This window comes from Capra hircus, chromosome 24 (assembly GCF_001704415.2).
Source record: "Capra hircus breed San Clemente chromosome 24, ASM170441v1, whole genome shotgun sequence".
Lineage (NCBI taxonomy): Eukaryota > Metazoa > Chordata > Mammalia > Artiodactyla > Bovidae > Capra > Capra hircus.
Genome location: NC_030831.1, coordinates 10,952,976 through 10,974,691, shown reverse-complemented (window position 1 = coordinate 10,974,691; position 21,716 = coordinate 10,952,976). Strand labels below are relative to the sequence as shown.

Below are 21,716 nucleotides of genomic sequence, written 5' to 3'. Positions count from 1 at the left end.
TATTTCAGTATTTCATAAATGCTGCTGATGTGTGGTGGAGAAAAATGAAACCAGCAACATTTCCAATTTATTTTTCTTCTTTTCATTACGTTTTTTTTTTCTTTGAAAGATGTTATTTAATTAAGCCTGCTGCTGTGGATGCACGTTTCTCAAAATGCAGCAAAGATCTTCATGCCCTTTGACTGTGAAAAAACATACATTTCGGGTTTTAGTTTTGAAGGCTGGATGTGATAAGATTAATACAGTAACTAATTTAGTGAATGTCTGATTTTCAGATTAATAGTTTCCAATTTGTTCAACCCATTGTTGCCGTGTATCAGAAGTCAGTCCTAACATCATTTTAATCTTTATGAACATGGCTGTATGCATAGAGACTGTTACCTGCTTATTAAGGTATAAATGTACTTGTTTTTGAATAGTCAAGATTAGAGATGAATTTAAGGTCTTAAAAAATAAGAAATCAACTGTCTTTGAAGAAAGTTGATAGTAATGTGAATGTCAGCACATGATAGACTAAGGGACTAAGACTCTTCCTTAGGAGTATTTTCTGTTTTCTTTGATTTTGTCAGTTATCTGAGTAATCTTTTCAGAATATGTGTATGTCAAAGACATTTTCCAGTGAGCCTTTTATGCTTTGTTTTTCTTTTTTTGCTTAGGACAAGTCACAGATAAAGTACAATTTTCCTTCTTTTCCCCTGGTTGTTGTTCCCTAGATTAGTTCCAATGGGTAGGATTCCAAGAAAAAAATATTTAAGAAATAGATAAGAGAGGACTTAGTGATTATGTAAGGAAAGTTGGAGAGAGAATTTAAGGATAAAATGAATGATTCTAGTATGGGCAACTAGATGAAAAATGTGCTGCACCTTCAGAATGGGAGTGTAGAGGTGATTGAAATGTAATATTACATTTGCGTTACCTGTGACATCTAGGTAACTGTTTCTAGAATGTCATGAATAAGGGTTTTATCTCAAAGGAGAAGTGTAGAGTACAGAGTTAGGTTTGGGAGCCATAGCATATCCATGGCAATTAAAATGAAGGTGACAATTGGGAATACCATAAAGAACGCATATAAAATGAGGAAAAGAATTTTTTAGTTATTACTTGGTGAAACTGACAGACTTCAGTTAACAGGGCAGAGAAAGATTCAGAAAAAGTATTTTTTGTAGTCTTCTGGGATTAAGGTATTTTAAGAGAATTTAAAAATAACTGATCAGGAAAGGAAATAAAAACTCATATTTAGATCAATAAAAGGATTTGCATATATTATCAGTAGAGGGAGGTGATTGTTGGATCCTGGAGTCTGTGTTATATAGTAAAGACAGGGCATAATCTGTACGGCAATGATTAGAATAGAATCATGTATGGATGTGAGAGTTGGACTATTAAGAAAGCTGAGCACTGAGGAATTGATGCTTTTGGACTGTGGTGTTGGAGAAGACTCTTGAGAGTCCCTTGGACAGCAAGGAGATGCAACCAGTTCATCCTAAAGGAAATCAGTCCTGAATATTCACTGGAAGGACTGATGTTGAAGCTGAAACTCCAATACTTTGGCCACATGAGGTGAAGAACTGAGTCATTTGAAAAAACCCTGATGCTGGGAAAGATTGAGGGCGGGAGGAGAAGGGGACGGCAGAGGATGAGATGGTTGGATGGCATCACTGACTCGATGGTCGTGAGTTTGAGTAAGCTCTGGAAGTTGGTGATGGACAGGGAGGCATGGCGTGCTGCAGTCCATGGTGTCGCAAAGAGTCCGACACAACTGAGCAACTGAACTCAACTGAAGAATAGAGGGCCTTGAGTTCATGGAAATTTCCATGTATAGATCTGACCTCTCTGCTGTTAGTTTGTTTGGTTAAGTCTATTTTTGTTCATTTTCCCTTTATGTTTGGCCATCAGATGTCAAAAAGTGAAATCACCCACTCTTATTCTCTTCTTTTTCGTGGTTGTATCAGCTGCTACCCAACAAATTACCCCAAAGCTAATGCTTTAAAACAGTGTTTTTTAGGTTGTGATTTTATGAGTCAGGATTTGGTGGGGTTCAACAGGGTGGGTTTTTGATGGTCTTACGTGGGCTCCTCTGTAGAGGTGGCTGTCTGTCTGCTGGGATGATAAGAAGGGATGGAAGCATGCCTCCTATCAGCCAGTAGCTAATCTGGGTTTGTTCCATGAACGGCAGAAATAAAAGCTGCAAGTTCTCCCCAAGCTGATTTCCATAATTGACCCTACATTACTTCCACTACATTATACTGACTGAAGCAGGGCTGGGTGGCTCAGATTCAAGGAGTGAGGAGGTGAAGCACATGGAAAGAGAGACGCTATAAAATATTGTAGGGACCTCTCGTGGTTCACTGGTTAACACTTCATCCTTCCAATTCAGGGGTTATAGGTTCAGTCTTGGTCAGGGAACTCAGATCTCACATGCCATGGACTACAGCAAAAAAAACAAAACAAAACAAAACAAAAACAAAAAACTACTGTAGATACTGTGAAAGAAGAAGAAAGATCTTGGGTCCCAGTTCTTCTCCAGAGAAACTTAACAAACCTTTAAGTTACATATACATGAAATGGCGAAAGTAAGGGTGACTCTCAGGTCAGCTGACTGCCACTGTAATCTCCTCTCCAGTGTCAGCATGACTCACAGAGTAATCGTGTGGATCAAGATAGCTTAATAGTTGCCATTACTTTCATAAAGATCCCCTGAGAAACATTAACTGTGTTTGGGTCATAATCTAGGTTTAGCTTCCCTGAAAGTGATGGCGATCCTTTACCGAAGTTTGTGGTCCAGTCAGTAGTGCATGCTGGGAAATATGGACATGAGCAAGTAGGGAATCAATCTGAGCTATACTGTGAATCAGGTTTTTGATGTTGGGCAGAAATACAGTCATTTTTGCAAGGCTTGTTTTCTAACTTCTGTTTATAAAATTCAAACAGCCTACCTAAATTCACTCTTAGAACTATACCCTGCACAGGCTAAGGACTGTATAAATATGCATTGTTCTTGGGGAATACATTCAGCAATTTATGGTACTACCTCTTTTTAGACAGTGCAATTAGCAATTTGAAATGTAAACACATTTAGTTGATAGTCAAAGTTTTTTTTTAAAAGTTTTACAAAATAGAGATGTGTTAGGTATACTTGCTTGAGTTGCTGTTTAAAAAATATTCAGTGATCTTTAAATCTAGGTTAAAATGTTAATGTAAGTATTCATGGAGGTCAGAGGGCACTTGTGAAGCTAGATAATAGAAATTATAATTCTTGATATATGTATACTTATTTTATTCCTAATATCTTGACACAATTTAATATCTTAGGCTTAAACATTTCTGCATCTATTCATAATAGCATTCTCAGGGTCCCAGTTTACCTGTAAGCACTAGATATTTTTTAGGTAGTGTAAATAATCTTATAAAATATGACTGTATCAAGCACAAGAGAATTAGCTGTTAACATACGGAGTTTTTTGAAAGTTAAAATAATGACCCTCATGAAAATATAAAATGGACATAGACCTACCCATTAATTTTTCACTGCTTATTCTGTATTTACTTTTACAAATTTTGCTATAAGGGGCTTCCTCAATGGCTCAGCGGGTGAAGAGTCTGCCTGCAATGCAGGAGATGCGGAAGATGCAAGGGAAAGGCTACCTACACCAGTTCAGTTCAGTCGCTCAGTGTTTGCAACCCCATGGACTGCAGCACGCCAGGCCTCCCTGTCTATCACCAGCTCCTGGAGTTCACTCAGACTCAACGTCCATTGAGTTGATGATGCCAACCAACCATCTCATCCTCTGTCATCCCCTTTTCCTCCCGCCTTCAATCTTTCCCAGCATCAGGGTCTTTTCAAATGAGTCAGTTATTTGCATCAGGAGGCCAAAGCATTGGAGTTTCAGTTTCAGTATCAGTCCTTCCAAAGAGTATTCAGGACTGATTTCCTTTAGGATGGACTGGTTGGATCCCTTTGCAGTCCAAGGGACTCTCAAGAGTCTTCTCCAACACCACAGTTTAAAAGCATCAGTTCTTTGGCACTCAGCTTTCTTAGTACTATTCCAGTATTCTTGCCTAAAAAAAATCCCATGGACAGAGGAGCTGGCAGGCTGTAGCACAAAAGGTGGCAAAGAGTTGGACATGACTGAGTGACTAAGCACATTTTGCTACATTTCAAATAATTTGTTCTTAATTTTTTTTCCCTTCATTCAGCAAGCAGTGAATCTCTCTTACCTGTCTCAGACAACTGTTACCTGCTGGACAGATGTAAGATTTTACATTTGGCTTCTATCATAGATCTCAAAATCCAGCACAGTGAGACAGGAAAGGGTCAATGCTTTGCAGAGGACACCCAGAGAGCTGGAAAAACTTTCAGAGCTCTTCTTTTTCTCCCCCTTAACCCCTGAACATCTATGAAGGCATCAACAGTGACATAGTAAAGAATGCGCCCGCCAGCACAGGAGACACAAGAGATGTGTGTTTCATCCCTTGGTCGGGAAGATCCCCTGGAGCAGGAAGAGGCAACCCACTCAAGTATTCTTGCCTGGAAAATCCCATGGACAGAGGAACCTGGCAAGCTAGTCCATGAGGTCGCGAAGAGTCAGACACGACTTGGCGACTGAACAATATATTGTTCAGTCGCCAAGTCGTGTCTGACTCTGCAACCCAATGAACTGCAGTGCACCAGGCTTCTTTGTCCTTCACTATCTCCCTGAGTTTGCTCAGACTCATGCACCTTGAGTCAGCAGTGCCATCCAACCATCTCATCCTTTGCCGTTCCCTTCTCCTCTCACCCTCAATCATTCCCAGCATCAGGATCTCTTCCAGTGAGTTGACTGTTCTTATCAGGTGGCCAAAGTATTGGAGCTTCAGCCTCAGCATCAGTCCTTCCAATTACTATTCAGGGTTTATTTCCTTTAAGATTGACTCATTTGATCCCCTCACTGTCCAAGGAATGCTCAAGAGTCTTCTCCAGCACCACAGTTCAAAAGTGTCAGTTCTTCGGCGCTCAGCCTTCTTTATGGTTCAACTCACATCTGTACATGATTCCTGGAAAAACCATAGCTTTGACTATACAGACCTTTGTCGGCAAAGTGATGTCTCTGCTTTTTAATACACTGTCTAGGTTCATCATAGCTTTTCTTCCAAGGAGCAGGCATCCTTTAATTTTGTGGCTGCAGTCACCATCTACATTGATTGTGGAGACCAAGAAAGTGAAATCTGACCCTGTTTCCACGTTTTCCTCATCTGTTTGGAGTGATAGGGCTGGGTGCCATGATCTTCATTTTTCTGAATGTTGAGTTTTAAGCCAGCTTTTTCACTCTCCCTTTTCACCTTCATCATGAATCTCTTTAGTTCCTCTTTACTTTCTGCCATTAAAGTCGTGTCATCTGCATATCTGAGGCTGTTGATATTTCTCCGAGCAATCTTGATTCCAACATGTGTCTCATCCAGCCCGGTATTTCACATGATGTACTCTGCATATAAGTTAAATATAATTATTTGTTAATTATTAGTTAAATATATTATTACATATAATAGCTTGGAACACACCTTTCCCTTGATGCCTTCTCTGTAAAAAATAACAGTGCACAAATCTGGATATAGGTTTTGTAGTTCACAGACCTTTTAAGACAAAAGCTGTGTGTAGTGGTAACAGTCACTTGCAACTGTCAAAGCATACATATCACTGGACAAAGTTAAACATGTAAGGCAGACTTCAAGAATATTGTAGTTAGGGAAGAAAAAGATTACAAAGACTTGAAGAATTTTTAAGGGCTGGAGTATGTGTGTGTGGAATGGGGTGAGTGTAGATCACACTGCATTTGTTTTACACAAAGGAAATGTACATTTTCTTGTGTTTTCATTATAGCAGGTAGTTTTATAACTTGGAGCAAGACTCCTGTTGAAGGTTTGTTCTAAGAAAAGGGAGGTCAGGAGTAAGGAAACGTCTTGTCTGCATTTGGTCAACCTGAGGGCACCATTCAGGGAAGGGAGAAGGGAAGGCTGCAGTGTAGTTGTGCATAATTATAGCATGTTTTGCCTGTGGAAAAGGGAAAAACTTTAGAATTCGTAAACTGTTTAAATGTACAAAATTAAATGTACAAAATTGCTGAGAAAGCTTTTCCAAGCTAAGTTCCTGAGTAGTAGATTAATTTACAGTCAGATAATCATCAAGGGCAGGTTATGATTGTGGGTTCTTTTTCCATTGGTACAGTCTCATTGAAGCCCATTTACTTAGTAAAAATGATTTATATTGATTTGATCAAGAAGTAGGGAGGATATTGAAAACAACAGAGTCAAATGCTTTGATCCAAAGGACAGCTGAAAGTGCCAGAGATAGAAATGCTTTCAAGGATGATGAACGGTCTCCGTGCTTCTGTACAAAATCTGTATTAAACATAAGACTCTAAATATATAGGCAGGAATACATGTGTGCAGTAACACACAGAACAGCCCTGGTGGAACCATGTGATGGCTACAGGAACAGACTGGAGAATTTCCAGAAGGATGTAACTTGGATCAGTTCCTGAAACATCAACAACAGGATTGACCAAAAGTACAAGCCCTAAAAGAAGGCCATTGAGTTTCATGAGAGCGTGTTTGGCTGTAGACCAGAAACCAAGCTATAAAAAGAAGAAGAAAAACTCAGTGCAGAGATTTTATTAAATGAATTCAAGATGCTGTTTTAACTAAAGTTTTACTGTTAAGGAAGCTAACAGGGGCAGGGAGAAACTGATAAGACTCCGCTGTTTATGATAGTTAATGATTTTTAATTCAGAAGAGGAATATTATAAACTAACTTTGCCAAAGACATAGGCCTAGGTGTCCTGGGGAAAAACAGAAGAAAAAGACGTGGCCTTTACTTTCCATTTGATTTGCTCATAATCTAGCAGGAAATAATGGCACTAATAATAGTACAGTAGTAACAGCAAATGCTTATGCGGTGATTGCTCTGTGTCCATCACTGTTCTAGATGCTTTACATTGATTAATAATTGACAGCAACCCTTCTTACTTGGTGAGGTAGGCAGCTCCCAAGATGTGATGATATCATCCAACACAGGGTGCTTATTGCGCTTCGAGTTTGGAGAATGCCTGTTTGTTCTAGCAGAAAGGGAGCGGGTGGTGGGCAGACATAGCTTAGAATTTACATCGTGTGTTTGCCCCTGCTGCTGCTGCTAAGTCACTTCAGTCATGTCCTACTCTGTGCGACCCCATAGACGGCAGCCCACCAGGCTCCCTGGTCCCTGGGATTCTCCAGGCAAGAACACTGGAGTGGGTTGCCATTTCCTTCTCCAATGCATGAAAGTGGAAAGTGAAAGTGAAGTCGCTCAGTCCTGTCCGACCCTCAGCGACCCCATGCACTGTTGCCTTTCAGGCTCCTCCGTCCACAGGATTTTCCAGGCAAGAGTACTGGAATGGGTTGCCATTTCCTTCTCTGGTGTCTGCCCCTAAGTACACATATCATCTTGGTCTTTCACTGGAGCTTTTTGCTAGTTTCAATAGTAGCAACTTTTACTTAGTTTCAATAGTATCAACCTTGCATCTTTTAAAATGCACTTTAAAGATGTGCCTGAAACTTTCTGTTTGAAGGTACCTCTCTCTCAATATAAGGAAGTCTTATTATGAATCTTATTATGGAATCACTCATAAAGAAGATGGGTTTCCCAGGTGGCGCTAGTGGTTAAAGAATCAACCTGCCAATGCACGAGACACAGGATATACAAGTTTGATCCTTAGGTTGGGAAGATCCCATGGAGTCGGAAATGGCACCCTACTCCATCCAGCCATCTAGCGCTCTTGCTTGGAAAATTCCATGGGCAGAGGAGCCTGGAGGGCTACAGCTATAGTACACACAGACACACCCACACACACAATCTCCAAAAGATTCCCATAAGGGAAATGGCAGACAGAGTTCCATGAGGAGGGAACAGCAGATGATACACTCTGGAAACGTACCAAGTGCACTGTATATAGTGAATAATTCATTTTACTTGGAGTAAAAAGGGTGGGAGGAAGAGGTGTGAACCTCTAGTCTGGAGAGAGAAGCTTATTATCTGGGGCTTCATAGACCAGGGATTGGCAAACAGTTGCCTGCTTGGTTCTAGACAACTCCAGAGGTAAGGATAGTTTTGTGTTTTCAAATGATTGGAAAAAAGAATCAAAAGAAAAAGGGAAGTTGCATGAAATGTGAAAGTTACATAGAATTCCGATTTCAGTGCCTGTAAATGAAATGTTACTGGCACATAGCCAAGCTAGTTCATTTTCATGTGGCAGAGAAGCTTAGTGCCTGCAAAGTCTAATTATTTACTGTCTAGCCTTTACAGGAAAAGGTTGCTGACCACTGTCTTAGTTATTATGCTTTCTTTTTCATCCCAAAGTTCATCATCTTTTGATGGCAATAAATTTACACAATGCTGTTTCAATGGCAGCACACTCCAGTGTCCTTGCCTGGAGAATCCCAGGGACGGGGGAGCCTGGTGGGCTGCCGTCTATGGGGTCACACAGAGTAGGACATGACAGAAGTGACTTAGCAGCAGCATGGCCAATAAGCAGCTTTGTCTTTCAGTGTCTCTGACATAGATGACACTTAACAGATAAAGCAACTTTTGTATGGCATTGCTAATTTAGGTCTAAGTGATGGAATTTTGAGTTCAGATTCTTAGGAATCCTTCATATTTCTTGCTCTTTTGGGCTGCAGCTTGAACAGTGTTTTGGTCACATTTCCAAATATATCTAGTCTCCAGTGGTATGTAGTTTCAAATATTGAATAGACTGTGTTTAAACAGTACCTTTATCTCCTTCCCTTTCCTCTTCTTTCCCTGGTTATTATTTTAATTTTCATTCCCCAAGTGTAGCTTTGCTCATGAAGTTTAATCAGTTGCTCAGTTGTGTCTGATTCTTTGTGACCCCCATGGACTGCAGCATGCCAGGCTTCTGCTTCCCTGCCCATCACCAACTCCTGGAGCTTACTCAAACTCCTGTACATCAAGTCTGTGATACCGTCCAACCATCTCATCCTCTGTCATCCCCTTTTCCTGCCTTCAATCTTTCCCAGCATCAGTCTTTTCAAATGAGTTAGTTCTTCGCATCAGGTGACTGAAGTATTGGAATTTCAGCTTCAGTATCAGTCCTTCTAAAGAATATTCAGGACTGATTTCCTTTAGGATTGACTGGTTTGATCTTGCAGTCCAAGGGTCTTTTCCAACACCACAGTTCAGAAGCATCAATTCTTTGGCACTCAGCTTTCTTTATAGTCCAACTCACACATCCATACGTGACTACTGGAAAAACCATAGCTTTGACTAGATGGACCTTTGTTGGCAAAGTCTAATAGTTATGGGATATATTGCTTATGTACAAATCAATCAGAAGGAGAAAGCGGGAATTAACATTTTAGTGCAAAAGTCATTTCTTCAATTTGCTATCTGTCACACCACACCCCTCTTTGAAAACTGGCTTATTGTGATTTGCTCTGAAAATCATTCTTTGTGGCAATTCCGTCTGTCTGGAATCTTGATTCATGGGCTCTCATCCTTCTTTTATGGTTCTATTTTCATAATAGCTTTTAGGCAGCCAATCTTCATGCGTGATCCTGTGTTTCTTTATGACTTGGCAGCATCCAGATGTCTTTACTGCATCTTGTTGCCTTTTAGACACATTAAAAAAAAAAGTTGCCATAAAATAATTGCATTCATTTGTGCAGGAAATGTTAAATTATTCTTTCATGAGTCAGTCAAACTTTTACTTGAATACAGAAAGACTTGCTGTCCCTTTTGGTAAACCTGCATGAATATCTTAAAAGTTGTGGTTTTGAAGTGATTGAAAAGCAGATGGTAAACAGGCTTTTTTCTTTCTTGTTTTTTTTTTTTTTTTTTTTTTTTTAACCTCGTCTTGTCTTACATAGTCACAGAATATTCAAAAATAAGATTTTTCTCATAACTTACCAGTTTTGTAAGTAATGTAAGAACAAATTGAATAGGTTCACATCTAAGCTATGTGTATGTTGAGAGTGTCTTAAGTAAATGTATTTGGGTAAATAAGAATGCTTTGTTTTATTTTTAGCAGAACCCAAATTAAATATTGGATTGCATGTATGGGCCCAAGAAAAATTTAATGAGGAAGTCAAGTTTCTTGGGCTTCCATCATATTTCAGTCAGTCAAGAATCTGCCTGCAGTGCAGGAGACCCGGGTTCGATTCCTGGGTCAGGAAGCTCCCCTGGAGAAGGAAATGCAACCCACTTCACAGTATTCTTGCCTGGAAAATCCCATGGACAGAGGAACCTGGCAAGTTACAGTCCATGGGTTTGCAAGAATCAGACACAACTTAGTGATTAAACCACCACTGAACCATCAAGTTTCTTAGAGTATTTGCATCACAATGACCTGAAGAACCTTTTAAAAATACGTATGTTTGTGACTCATCCTGGATCTGCTGAATCAAAATCTTGGAACAGGCCAGGAATGTATTAGGAAGTTCTCTGAGTGGTTCTGATTCTCATCTTTGGCTGACAACCATTGGGCTAGAAATATTTTTGGAGAGTAGACCAAAAAAATGGTAGCCTCAAAAAATGGTTTTGGTGCTCCATGGCCTGTGGGATCTTCCTGGATCAGAGATCGAACCCGTTCTTCCTGCATGGGCAGGCAGATTCTTCACCACTGAGCCACCAAGGAGGTCCCAGCATTTTCATGTGAAACCTCAGAGAAGAATTAAGAGTTTGGGTTTCCCATAGTAATTATATGAAGTTTTTCTGGTCAAGAAAAACAATATACCTGGCTATTTCTTCCCCCCATCTTGCACTTCAACCTTCTGGATTCTCTGGAGCAAAGATTCAGTTCATTTTCAAGGCTCTTGAGGTCTGGATATCTGGATTGTGTCTTTTTCTAATTCATTAAGAATTTATCAACGCTTTTCAATGTATCAAATTCTGAATAGGCACTAAGTATGCTAGTGCCGAAGAAAACAGTCTGGAATTTACAGTCTACTAGATGAGACCGATGTTAAGCAGAAAATTCAATAAATGCTATCTGGCCTAAATATTATAAACCTATTTTTTGTATTGGTTTAAGGTATATATATGTTAATATATTTTATGTAAGTGGTATATAAATTTTTATGTCTCATATAGCATATACACATATACATAGAGTGTGTTATTAAGTATATATACATTTTATAGTTATATATTGCCATCACTTTAGTTAGCCTCATATCCTTCTGGAATGAATTGGAATGTATACATACCTATAAGTGTATGCACACATATGCCCATACACATGACTATGAATTTAGACTATAGTTCCACAGCAATACATTTAGCTATTTTTTCTCACTGCTTTTTTAAATTAAATAACATGTAAAATGACAAATATATTGGTTTTTTTAAGGTTTGTGTTTTTTTTTTTTTTCCTCAATTTGGGGTAGAGTTGCTTTACAGTACATTATTTTATATATGTGCTGCGATTTCTGTTGCTTGCTTTCTAAAATTTTTGCTTTTATAGCATTAAATGTAACAGTTATTTTGGGACAGTGTTTCAGTGATGAGATAGATCGAAAGTCCCAACAAGCTGGAGCTTTCTATACCTCTCAAAGAGAGAGACGCACACTATTATCACAGACAGCTTCCACATGTCGGGCATATGATTCTTGTTTTTTTTCCACAGATGGTGCTTTGCAAGTACACTTAACTGCCCTTAAACCATTTTTAAAGCTACCATATGGTTTGACTTGGGTCACTGTATTTGAGAAAAATGTTAGCATGTTAATCCTGTTGAAACATTGTAGAAGAGAGACTGTGTATAGTGATGGTGGAATATTGAGGGAAGAAACAATGGTTGCTTCATCAAGAAGAATCAGCTGTGTACACACTTGTATATTTAAAATAGATCACCAATAGGGACCAAGTGTATAGCACATGGAACTGTACTCTGTTACTTTGCAGCCTGGATGGGAGAGGAGTGTAGGGGAGAATGGATTACAGGTACACGTATGGCTGAGTCCTTTCAACTGAAACTATCACAACATTGTTAATTGGTGTACCCGAGTACAAAATAAAAAGTTACAAAAGTAAGAATCGGCTATGTTTTCTGGCTGTATAACTACAGTATGCCACTTCTGCTTCCTCTGCATTCGGAACACTTGAATGTTTAGGACGGTAAGTGTGTGTGCTAAGTCGCCTCAGTCTTGTCCGACTCTTTGCGACCCTGTGGACCGTACAGGCTCCTCTGTCCCTGGGATCCTCCAGGCAAGAATACTGGAGTGGTTCCCACCATGCCCTCCTCCAGAGGATCTTCCCGACCCAGGGATTGAACCCACATCTCTTATATCTCCTTCACTGAAGGCGGGATCTTTACCACTTAGCGCCACCTGGGAAGTCTTAGGATTGTAAAGGAGTCCCCTAAATCGATGAAAATGACCTTGTAAATGAGAAATTCAACTGAAAGTTATCTTTTCCCCCCTTTTCAACATGCACTCCTGGATAGTGCAGTGAAATTACATGGTAGATGAATACTACCTGGAGGTCCCTGCTGGAAAAGATTTTTATATCATATCAGTTGTTGTTCCAGTAATATTCTAAAGACCTGCATTTACTTATGCAGTGTACTACACAGAGTGGATTAAGTTAGGTCAAAAGCACTTACCATTGTCTGTGAGCCAGAAAGCCACAAGGACTCTGATTGGCATTATTATTTATTGTTTTTGAATGCTGATGGTACATTTTCCTGGTAGAGTCCGTACTGTGCTTATTGACATGCATACGTGAAAAGGCTCTGCTTTTCTGAGTATTTAATGGGCAATTTAATTTTCCTAACAACTTTCTTTACAGGACTTGGATTTTGAAGCCAAAACAAGTTACACGCTACGGATAGAAGCTGCAAACAAAGATGCCGACCCCCGCTTTCTGAGCTTGGGGCCCTTCAGCGACACGACAACCGTGAAGATAATCGTGGAAGACGTGGACGAGCCCCCTGTGTTTTCCGCACCCCTTTACCCCATGGAGGTGTCGGAAGCCACCCAAGTTGGGAATATTATTGGCACCGTAGCAGCTCATGACCCAGATTCTTCCAACAGCCCAGTGAGGTAAGAGCTCATTGCTGTCCTTTTCAATATTTCTGTAACAGTGTGCCCTTGTTGACAACTCATGAATGTCTCTAAATTATGATGCTTTGGGATCGTGAGTGCTCAGCTGCTTTCTATTGTGTCTGGTTCACCCTTAGCGATCCTATGGACTGTAGCCAGCCAGGCTACTCTGTCCATAGGATTCTCCAGGCAAGGATAGTGGAGCAGGTTGCCAGGCCCTCCTTCAGGGGATCTTCCCAGCCCGGGGATTGAAGCCACATTCCCTGTGGCTCCTGCATTGGAGGCAGATTCTTTACCACTGAGCCGCTGGGGAAGCTTTGGGGTTATAGCACATAGAAACCAGTTATATATATGTATTGAGCCATCATGGCAGAAGTGAAACAGGATCAGAACCCCTCAACATTTTACTAATTCCAAAATATGTCACCTGATTATCCAAGGCCATTATTGTGTGGCAATGTTTGTCTTTTTTTTTTTATATATATATTTATTTGTTTGCCTCTGGCGGGCCTTAGTTGCAGTATGTGGGATCTTCAGTTACAGTGTGTGGGATCTTTTAGTTGCAGCATGTGGGATCTAGTTCTCTGACCAGGGATCGAACTTGAGCCTCCTGCAGTGGGAGCATAGAGTCTTAGCCTCTGGACCACCAGGGAAGTCCTGCAATACTGTATCTTTAGGAACCATTGTCATCCACACGCAGAGCTGATGTTCCTGTTCAGCCCATTATTCTGAGCACTTTTTCAGCACAAACTGTGATCAAAGAGAAAGTGATGCGTGTCCTCATTGCAGGATAAATGTTTATGTTAGAAAACTCATTTTATAAACAATGTAAATTGGGGATTAATTTCTCAACAGATCCTTTTTTATATTGGTCTGTATGGATAGTATGTGTTTGTTAGTCTAATCTACTTATTAAAAATAAAATAATACCTTATTTATATACAAGGACTATTTTAAAATTTTCTTTCAATAGGCCTGTATAGAGAGAAGAAACATTGTTATAACCAACTCTGTGGGACTAACAGAATATGTAAGCGTTCCAAAATATCACAGCATTACAGTTCACACTTTTTACCTATAGTCTTATAATCTAAGAGCTACATACATATTTTTTATATGCATGTGTTCACATGTATACATATGATAAAGTATGTTTTTTCAAGTAAATATCTAAGTGATTATATAGAATATACTAGAAATTAGATTGTATTTCATGTCTTAATTTGGGTTCATAACACATTTTTATTTCATGATTTGGATTTTGATTATAAAATCTATAAAGTGGGCTTCCTTGGTAGCTCAGCTGGTAAAGAATCCACCTGCAATGCCAGAGACCCCGGTTCAATTCTTGGGTTGGGAAGATCCCCTGGAGAAGGGATAGGCTACCCACTCCAGTATTCTTGGGCTTCCATTGTGGCTCACCTGGTAAAAAATCCACCTGTAATGCGGGAGACTTGGGTTTAGTCCCTGAGTTGGGAAAATCCCCTGGAGAAGGGAAAGGCTACCCACTCCAATATTCTGGCCTGGAGAATTCTATGTACTGTATAGTCCATGGGGCCCCAAAGAGGCAGACACAACTGAGCGACTTGTACTTTCACATTTCACAAAAATTAGTGAAGGTTTTATATTGAGATATGTTCAACTAACCATCGATTGAACTTCTGGTGTAACTGATATTTAATAATGCTAAGTGCTCTTGAGGTAACTTATGAACGAAGTCTGGACATTGACTGCAGAGTGTCATGAAAAACATCTACACATTAGACAATGATTTTTAGTTAAGAAGAGCTCATAATCCTCTGTCTCCCTAAAATAATAGGTTTAGGCTTATTATTTATATAAGTAAATTATTACACACATTTAATGATATTAAATATCAATTTATCATTTATATACAAATAATAATTAGCATATATATAGAGAGGTTATATGTAACTAGTGCTCTCTTTTCCTTTTCTTTGACATGAGTATCATAGTCTAGTAAAGAATTGTATAACTTATTTCAAAAGTTAAGTCATACTCATTTCTTCTCTGTCTATATAACAAATTCAGGCTATGTAGTAGCTGAATTATTTTTAACACAGTGATCATAAACCATTTCTAAGAATATAACCTTCTGTACACTAGAATATCTATGAGTTCCAGATGCACTCAGATGGAATAAGCTGTCTCTTCCCTGTAAAAGCCAGCCTGTATTGTCAGAAAGTTCCCTGACATAAGTTCAGCTTCATCCACTAAGTCCTCTTAATGTGCACAGACGGGAATCTGGGCTTTGTTATAGCATCACAACGCTAGTGGCATACTTGTCTTCTTCCCCTATGAACAAACAACCACAGTACAATCATAGTCCTAGATGAGGTGCTCAGGAGAGCCTGACTTCTGCTTAAACCACTCAGTTTAATGGGGAGAAAGAGAGAAGGCTTTCATGAAATTGAGGACTGGAAAAATAGACACAGCAACATACATGATAATTCACTACTTAAGCTAGTGAGAAGATTTAAGAAAATTTTGGTTTACTGGTATTTTATAATTTTTTTCTTTATCCATTTTCTTGTGTATCATTCTGTTAGAGCCTTTCGGAGTAAATATTTCACTCTTAGTAATATTTTATTTGAAAAAATGCAGTATTATATAATAATTTGGGGAAGGAGAAGGGAGAGTAGGACCAAATGGGTAGTGACTTGGGTTAGAGATGAAATGAATTCCATGTCTGTTCCCTGGGACACAGAGAAAGAAAAGGCCAAAGGGTGAACTCTGCTGAATTTGGAGGTAAAGACTTCTGTGTCCTCCATCAGCTCGCCAGCACTGTATTTTTACCTCAGTTTTAGTTTCTTAAAACTAATAAAGGTGATCCTGAAAGTTCAGGTCAGTGCTTCTTACATCCTTTTCTAATTTCTAAATCTCACAAATAAGCATTTTGTTCAAAGTTGAATTAAATGGTGAATTAAATATTATTTTGTGTGTGCCTGTGAATGAATATATCTTTTGCTTTTTGAAAAATAATTTGACTTAGGTTTATGCTCATATTCTTGCAACATTGCTTTGCCTTACTCTTTTTTTATTTTTTAATAAGGTCAGCACACTCACTCATAGCTTGTTTCTGGACTTCTCTCTCACATATTTCTCTTTCCTGGTCCATTTATGATAGTCTTTAAGAGGCCAGTCTCCTCATTGTGTAGTTCAGTGAGTTGAGGGGAACTTCCAGAAATAATATTCTCTAGAAAATTGGTTTTCTTCTGCTGTTTGCTGAGTGCCTTTAGGGGATATTTCCATATAATCCAATAAAAAGGAAAAGCAGCACTTTCAGTCCTTGCCCTACCCCAAATATTTTGAACATTAAGGGAGAAAGGGAAAGTAACTGATGCTTTTAAACTGTCAATCATTACTGCAATATTAGGAAGTATTATCCCTGTACATTACTATTATAGTTTATTGTTTTCATGCCATTTTTATTTCAAGGTAAGTAAAGTCAATGAAGGGAGACATATTTTACAAGGAAATACATTGGCAATCTACTGAAGGTTGTGTTGTATTCATATATTTTCCAAGATATTGTAGTAAATATTGCATAGTTGTTTAATGGACATAAACATGCATTTGCATTGGGCACTCAAGGAACTATCAAAATATAAGCCCTTCTGCAGACGAGTAGATTCCACAGTCTTCTGAGATCCTAGGAAAAGTGAATCTCCAGGTTGAGATGGAAGCTGAAGACTCTTACAGTTATGAACTTTGTGCTCCTGTACCTTTAGAAATATTGTAGTTCTCGGAGGAATGGAAAAGCAGGATTTGTTTCCTCATAATTGTTTAACATTAGGCCAGATAATATTTGAATTGTAAAAGAGTATGGGAGAGTGGATAATTAGTGTTTGAATTCATTGACATTCTTTGCAGCATGATACTGAAATCTAGCATATGCTGTTTGTGTTTGGAATATTTTCTGATATATGGGGCAAGAAATTAGAATTCTAAAAAGAAATGCATTCACTTGCCTCCAGCAAGGTAAATGGAGGTCTTCTTCCCATATGATCCATGCCTTACCCAGCATTTTTTTTTTTTAACTACTCCACTAATGTAGCAACTTAAAGCTCTGCACATCTGCCCTTTCCTTAAAATAATATCAGGGCATCTATGTTACTACTGAAACCTTACCATTCTAACTGTTTAGAAGTATAATAACAACAGGGTGAAAAACTAAATCAACCCAGAGCCCAGTGATTCGCTAGAGTACAACAGCTTTGTGAATTGGTACGTCTGTTACAGCTTGCACACCATCCAGAGGGCTTACCCGGCCCACCATTGCGTGCATACTTTGTTTCTCTTTCCTGATATGAAAACTAAAAGCCAGAACTGGAAATTAGGTGATTGAGATTACTTAGGAAAAAAAGAGAAATTTTGAAAACAAAAGTGGGTAATTGAGGGCCAGAATGTTTCTGACTTTTTTTTCAATGTAGTGTCTTACCATTTCTTGTAAATTTTGACCCCAAGTAGCAAATATCAGGCTTTATCTACTGAATTTGAAAAGACTGATTTGTGTTCTGCTGATTCTGATCATTTTTCGGAATAGTAAAAGCTTTGCTTCTGTGTTTCTCATCAGTAAGATGGGAAAAACTGTAAGAGCAGTGTAGTCTCTAGAGGACCATTAATTCTTCATGTCAGCATTCACAGACTGATCAATGAATCACATACATTGATTAAGAACCTGCTTTGTGCATGACACTGGAAAAATACAGAAAAAAAACAGATGAATAAAACATTTCCTCTGACCTCAAGGAACTTACAATCTGGTTGGAGAAATAAGATTCCATAGAAGTTGAACAGTACATGGTGGGGAAAGTGCCAGAGCTCTCACAGGGCAGATTGTGAGAAAAATACTAATCACTCCAAGTTCACTGGACATGAGACCTCATTTGAAGGATTGATAGCCTAAGCTGGACTTTGAGGGGTGGCAGGATTTGGACAAGCCAAAAATATTATGTAAGGTCTGTTTGTGTTTGAGGTATGCATTTGTGTGTGCGCTCAGTTATTCCTGAGTCTTTAGGACCACCCACCAGGCTCCTCTGTCCCTAGGATTCTCCAGGCAAGAATACTGGAGTGGGTTGCCATTCCCTTCTCCAGGGGATCTTCCCAACCCAGGGATTGAACCTGTGTCTCCTTGCATTGGCAGGTGGATTCTTTACCACTGGCCCACCTGGGAAGTCCATGTTTTAGGTAGCTATATTCTTAGAGTCTAATGCTATATTATGAAATGAGCACACTTACTGCGCAGGCAGTTCAGCAAGCCCTAAATCCCGCTGCCTAAAATAGCCAATGAATTGAAACATGATATCACAAAGATCAGATGCAAAGAAGCGTGATTACGGAGTAATGGATGACAGGGCAGGGGCATGAACTGGGAGATGGGGATTGACATGTGTGCACTACCGTGTGTAAAATAGCTAGCTAGGGGGGTGCTGCTGTACAGCTCAGCTCAGCTCAGCCCTCTGTGATGACCTGGATGGGTGGGATGATGAGTGGGTGGGAGGGGGGTCCAAGAGGAAGAAGGAATACACATACACATTTCATTATACAGCAGACGAGCATAATATTGTAAAGCGACTATATCCCAACTTAAGAAAAAAAGTAATGGGGATCATTTTTGGCATTTCTAACAATCCAGATACAGAACTAGAGCGGTATTTATGTTCAAGGATCATAATGATACTTACCAGCAGGCTCTTTTGGTATCCCTCCAATGAAAGGTGATAAGATAGTATCAGATATTACAGTGTGTGGTGTGACTAGTCTGAGCACAAGTTGGGTGTTTGAATAATTCACTGTGTATTTTTAGTGGCTTGTATACATGCCTATATTTGTACATATTATTTTAATCTAAATTACATGTGAATTTCTCACAGGATTAAAGGGAAAGTTGAACAGCCAGTCTTTAGGAAAGAGAGGAGGAAGGTTCCTCTATAAATATGAGTAGCAAGAATGCGCGACAGTCTCTTATGAATGTGACAGAGGATGAAACATTGGCCACTTTGTTTCCTTCTCATGGCTCTGTTTAAGAAAGTTTTTATGGGGGCTCCTGTCTTAGGACACATGTCCTCTTACCCGGGAAGTCCTGGGCCTCTTCATTGTGAGTCCCATCAAGGCTGCGTGAGATTGAGAAGGTTGAAATTCCCAAAGGAAAGCTGAGTTACCTTTGTTAGAAAATGGGGATGAGGCTGCAAACAGTGGTGTCACTAAGTACTGAACTCAACAGCTTATCTTGAAGTAATTTATTTCTCATTAAAGCCCTAGAAGGCAAGCATTAACATTTCACTGTTTATAAATAAACATGACTCCAGTCACAGAGTTAGAAAATGTGGTTCTAGGATTTTAGCAGGTTCTGTATCAAAACCTGTACATTGCTGGCAGCTAAACACACACACACACACACATACACACACACATACATATACATGCACACGCAAATTACTTAAGAGATTAAGGTTTCAACTCAAATGATTCAATTATTTCTATTGATCAGATTTGTCGATGCTTATTTATTATGTTACCTTTTCCACATGGGAGATAGCACTGAAGCCTTGGTGTTCATCCAGCCTGCTCACCTGCATACTCCCTTTGTGTCTATCAACATGCATATCAGTAGCTGGGTGACAAGCGTGCTGCTTGTGAACGTGGAGAGGACCATTTTAATCAATCTCCGTAGCTTATTGAACAGCAGCACCGATAACTACAGGCATTTTTTAGGATTGATTTTGTTGCAGATGTGCAGAACACTGGGATATTTAGATAAAGAAGACGCAATCCCAGCCCACTTGTTATCTAGCAGGAGGAGAGATCTTAGCGAAAACTTAGAAAAAAATTCCAATGTTAAATCTGGAAATGAGAAATCGTCTTGTAAAATATTCTCATTTTGCAGATAAAGAATACAAATGGTGAATGAAAAGTCCAACTTGGTACGATAAGTTTGTGGCAGGGTCCTGGCTATAAATATTACCTTTTAAATGCCCAGTCTGTGGTTCATGGTGGTATATATAAATAGCACAGAGAGCTTTTAGTGAAATCCCTGAGTCATAAATACCACAAGCCTTAAAAAGGCGTGATTTCTGAAGTATTGGGTTGGCCCAAAAGTTTGTTTGGGTTTTCCATAACATCTTACAGAAAAACCCGAGTGAACATTTGGCCAGTCCAATAATTGGGATGGCTTGGTGCTTTACTGCCAGAGGACTGTCATCAGGGAATAGTAGGAGTACAATTATTGGAGGGAGGAAAGATCAGAGTGAAAAAGGACCAACACGAGGAAAGGCACCGAATGGAGATACACGCTATATTGTCATTTATTCCATTAATACATCAGTGTGACTATCTTAGAATTTTAGATAGAGCAGTGGGGGAAAATAACGTAAAGCTGAATTCTAGAAATGTAGGTAGCAGAGACTAAAAGCTCATCTGTAGGCAATATGGTGAATACTGGAAAGATGGTACAGACAAACACCATTCTAAATCTTGGCTCCATCAGCAATCAGCTTTGAGACTTTAAAGTCCAGTCCTTAACTACAGCAATAATGGTACCTGCTTGAATTAGAAACTGTGCTTGGCTGGTAGGAACAAAGCTTAGCACTAATGACTTATCAATGAGAAGTCTGGTACCAGACAATCAAAGAATGACAAATTGGCAGGATAATGTCATCAAGGGCTTGGCTTCTTATACCAGGCACTCATCACCTTCTATTTACAAGATGCTTTTTGGATTGCTCTCTAGTGTGTTCGTATCCCAGGTGAGATAGAGGGGAAGGGGCAAAATCAAATGCCAGGTGAATTAGCAGTTCCTGTCCTTAAGGGAGTTTTGGAATGATGCTCAACCTGTAAATTTTCTTTTGCATCTCATTTGCTAAGAGTCCATGGAATTCTCCAGGCAAGAATACCAGAGTAGGTGGCTAGCTATTCCCTTCTCTAGGGGATCTTCCCTACCTAGGGATAGAACCTGGATCTCTTGCATTGCTGGCAGATTGGTTACTGTCTGAGCCATGGGAAGCCCACAGATGTAAGGATACTGCATCTACAGGGAGGCTAGCTAGTGTAGTTTTTCAGCTGGACACATGCCTGCCTCTGACATAACAAGGTTTCTATGAATAAGAATTAAGGGCAGGTGAACATTAGGGATGCAAGTGAAAGTGTGTTACATGACCTTACATAGCTGTTTGAGGACTAGGAAACAATGTATATATTTTAAATTCTTAGTATATTTAGGGGGAGGGACTGTCGGGGGAAAGGTTGATGAATCTGCTTTTGGATATACTGACCTTTAACAGAAGATGTTGCCGGTATTTGGGGTAGTTTACGAAATCTCAGGAAAAGATTGAGACTGGATATTGAGATTCAGAGGCATCTGCATAATAAATACAGGGAGCAGAAACCTTAACTGCTGGTGCTGCAAAAATATGGAAGCGATCTCTTTAATTGGTCACTCCAACCTACAGTGAAGGAGGTCAAGTATTTTAGGCTGTAATTTATAGAAACTAGAAGGATCATTGTGAGTGTGCAATCACCACTAACTGCGGCAGAAGTTGCATTAAAGATAACTTTGGGTCATGATTAGAGAAACACCAGTCCTTTCCTTTCCTGTTCAGCCTCTAATTGGCAATTGTATTTCTCTG

The 21,716-nt window shown here is 39.4% G+C and overlaps 1 protein-coding gene across 2 annotated transcripts in view; it reads left to right on the top strand.

The window, feature by feature from the left end:
- The window catches only part of CDH7 (cadherin 7), a 139,932-nt gene that overhangs the window by 90,820 nt on the left and 27,396 nt on the right, over window positions 1-21,716 (top strand). For both annotated transcript variants that reach the window (XM_018039794.1, XM_018039793.1), the window contains exon 7: window positions 12,815-13,068. In XM_018039794.1, the coding sequence (XP_017895283.1) occupies window positions 12,815-13,068 (254 nt within the window). The remainder of the gene's footprint in view (window positions 1-12,814; window positions 13,069-21,716) is intronic.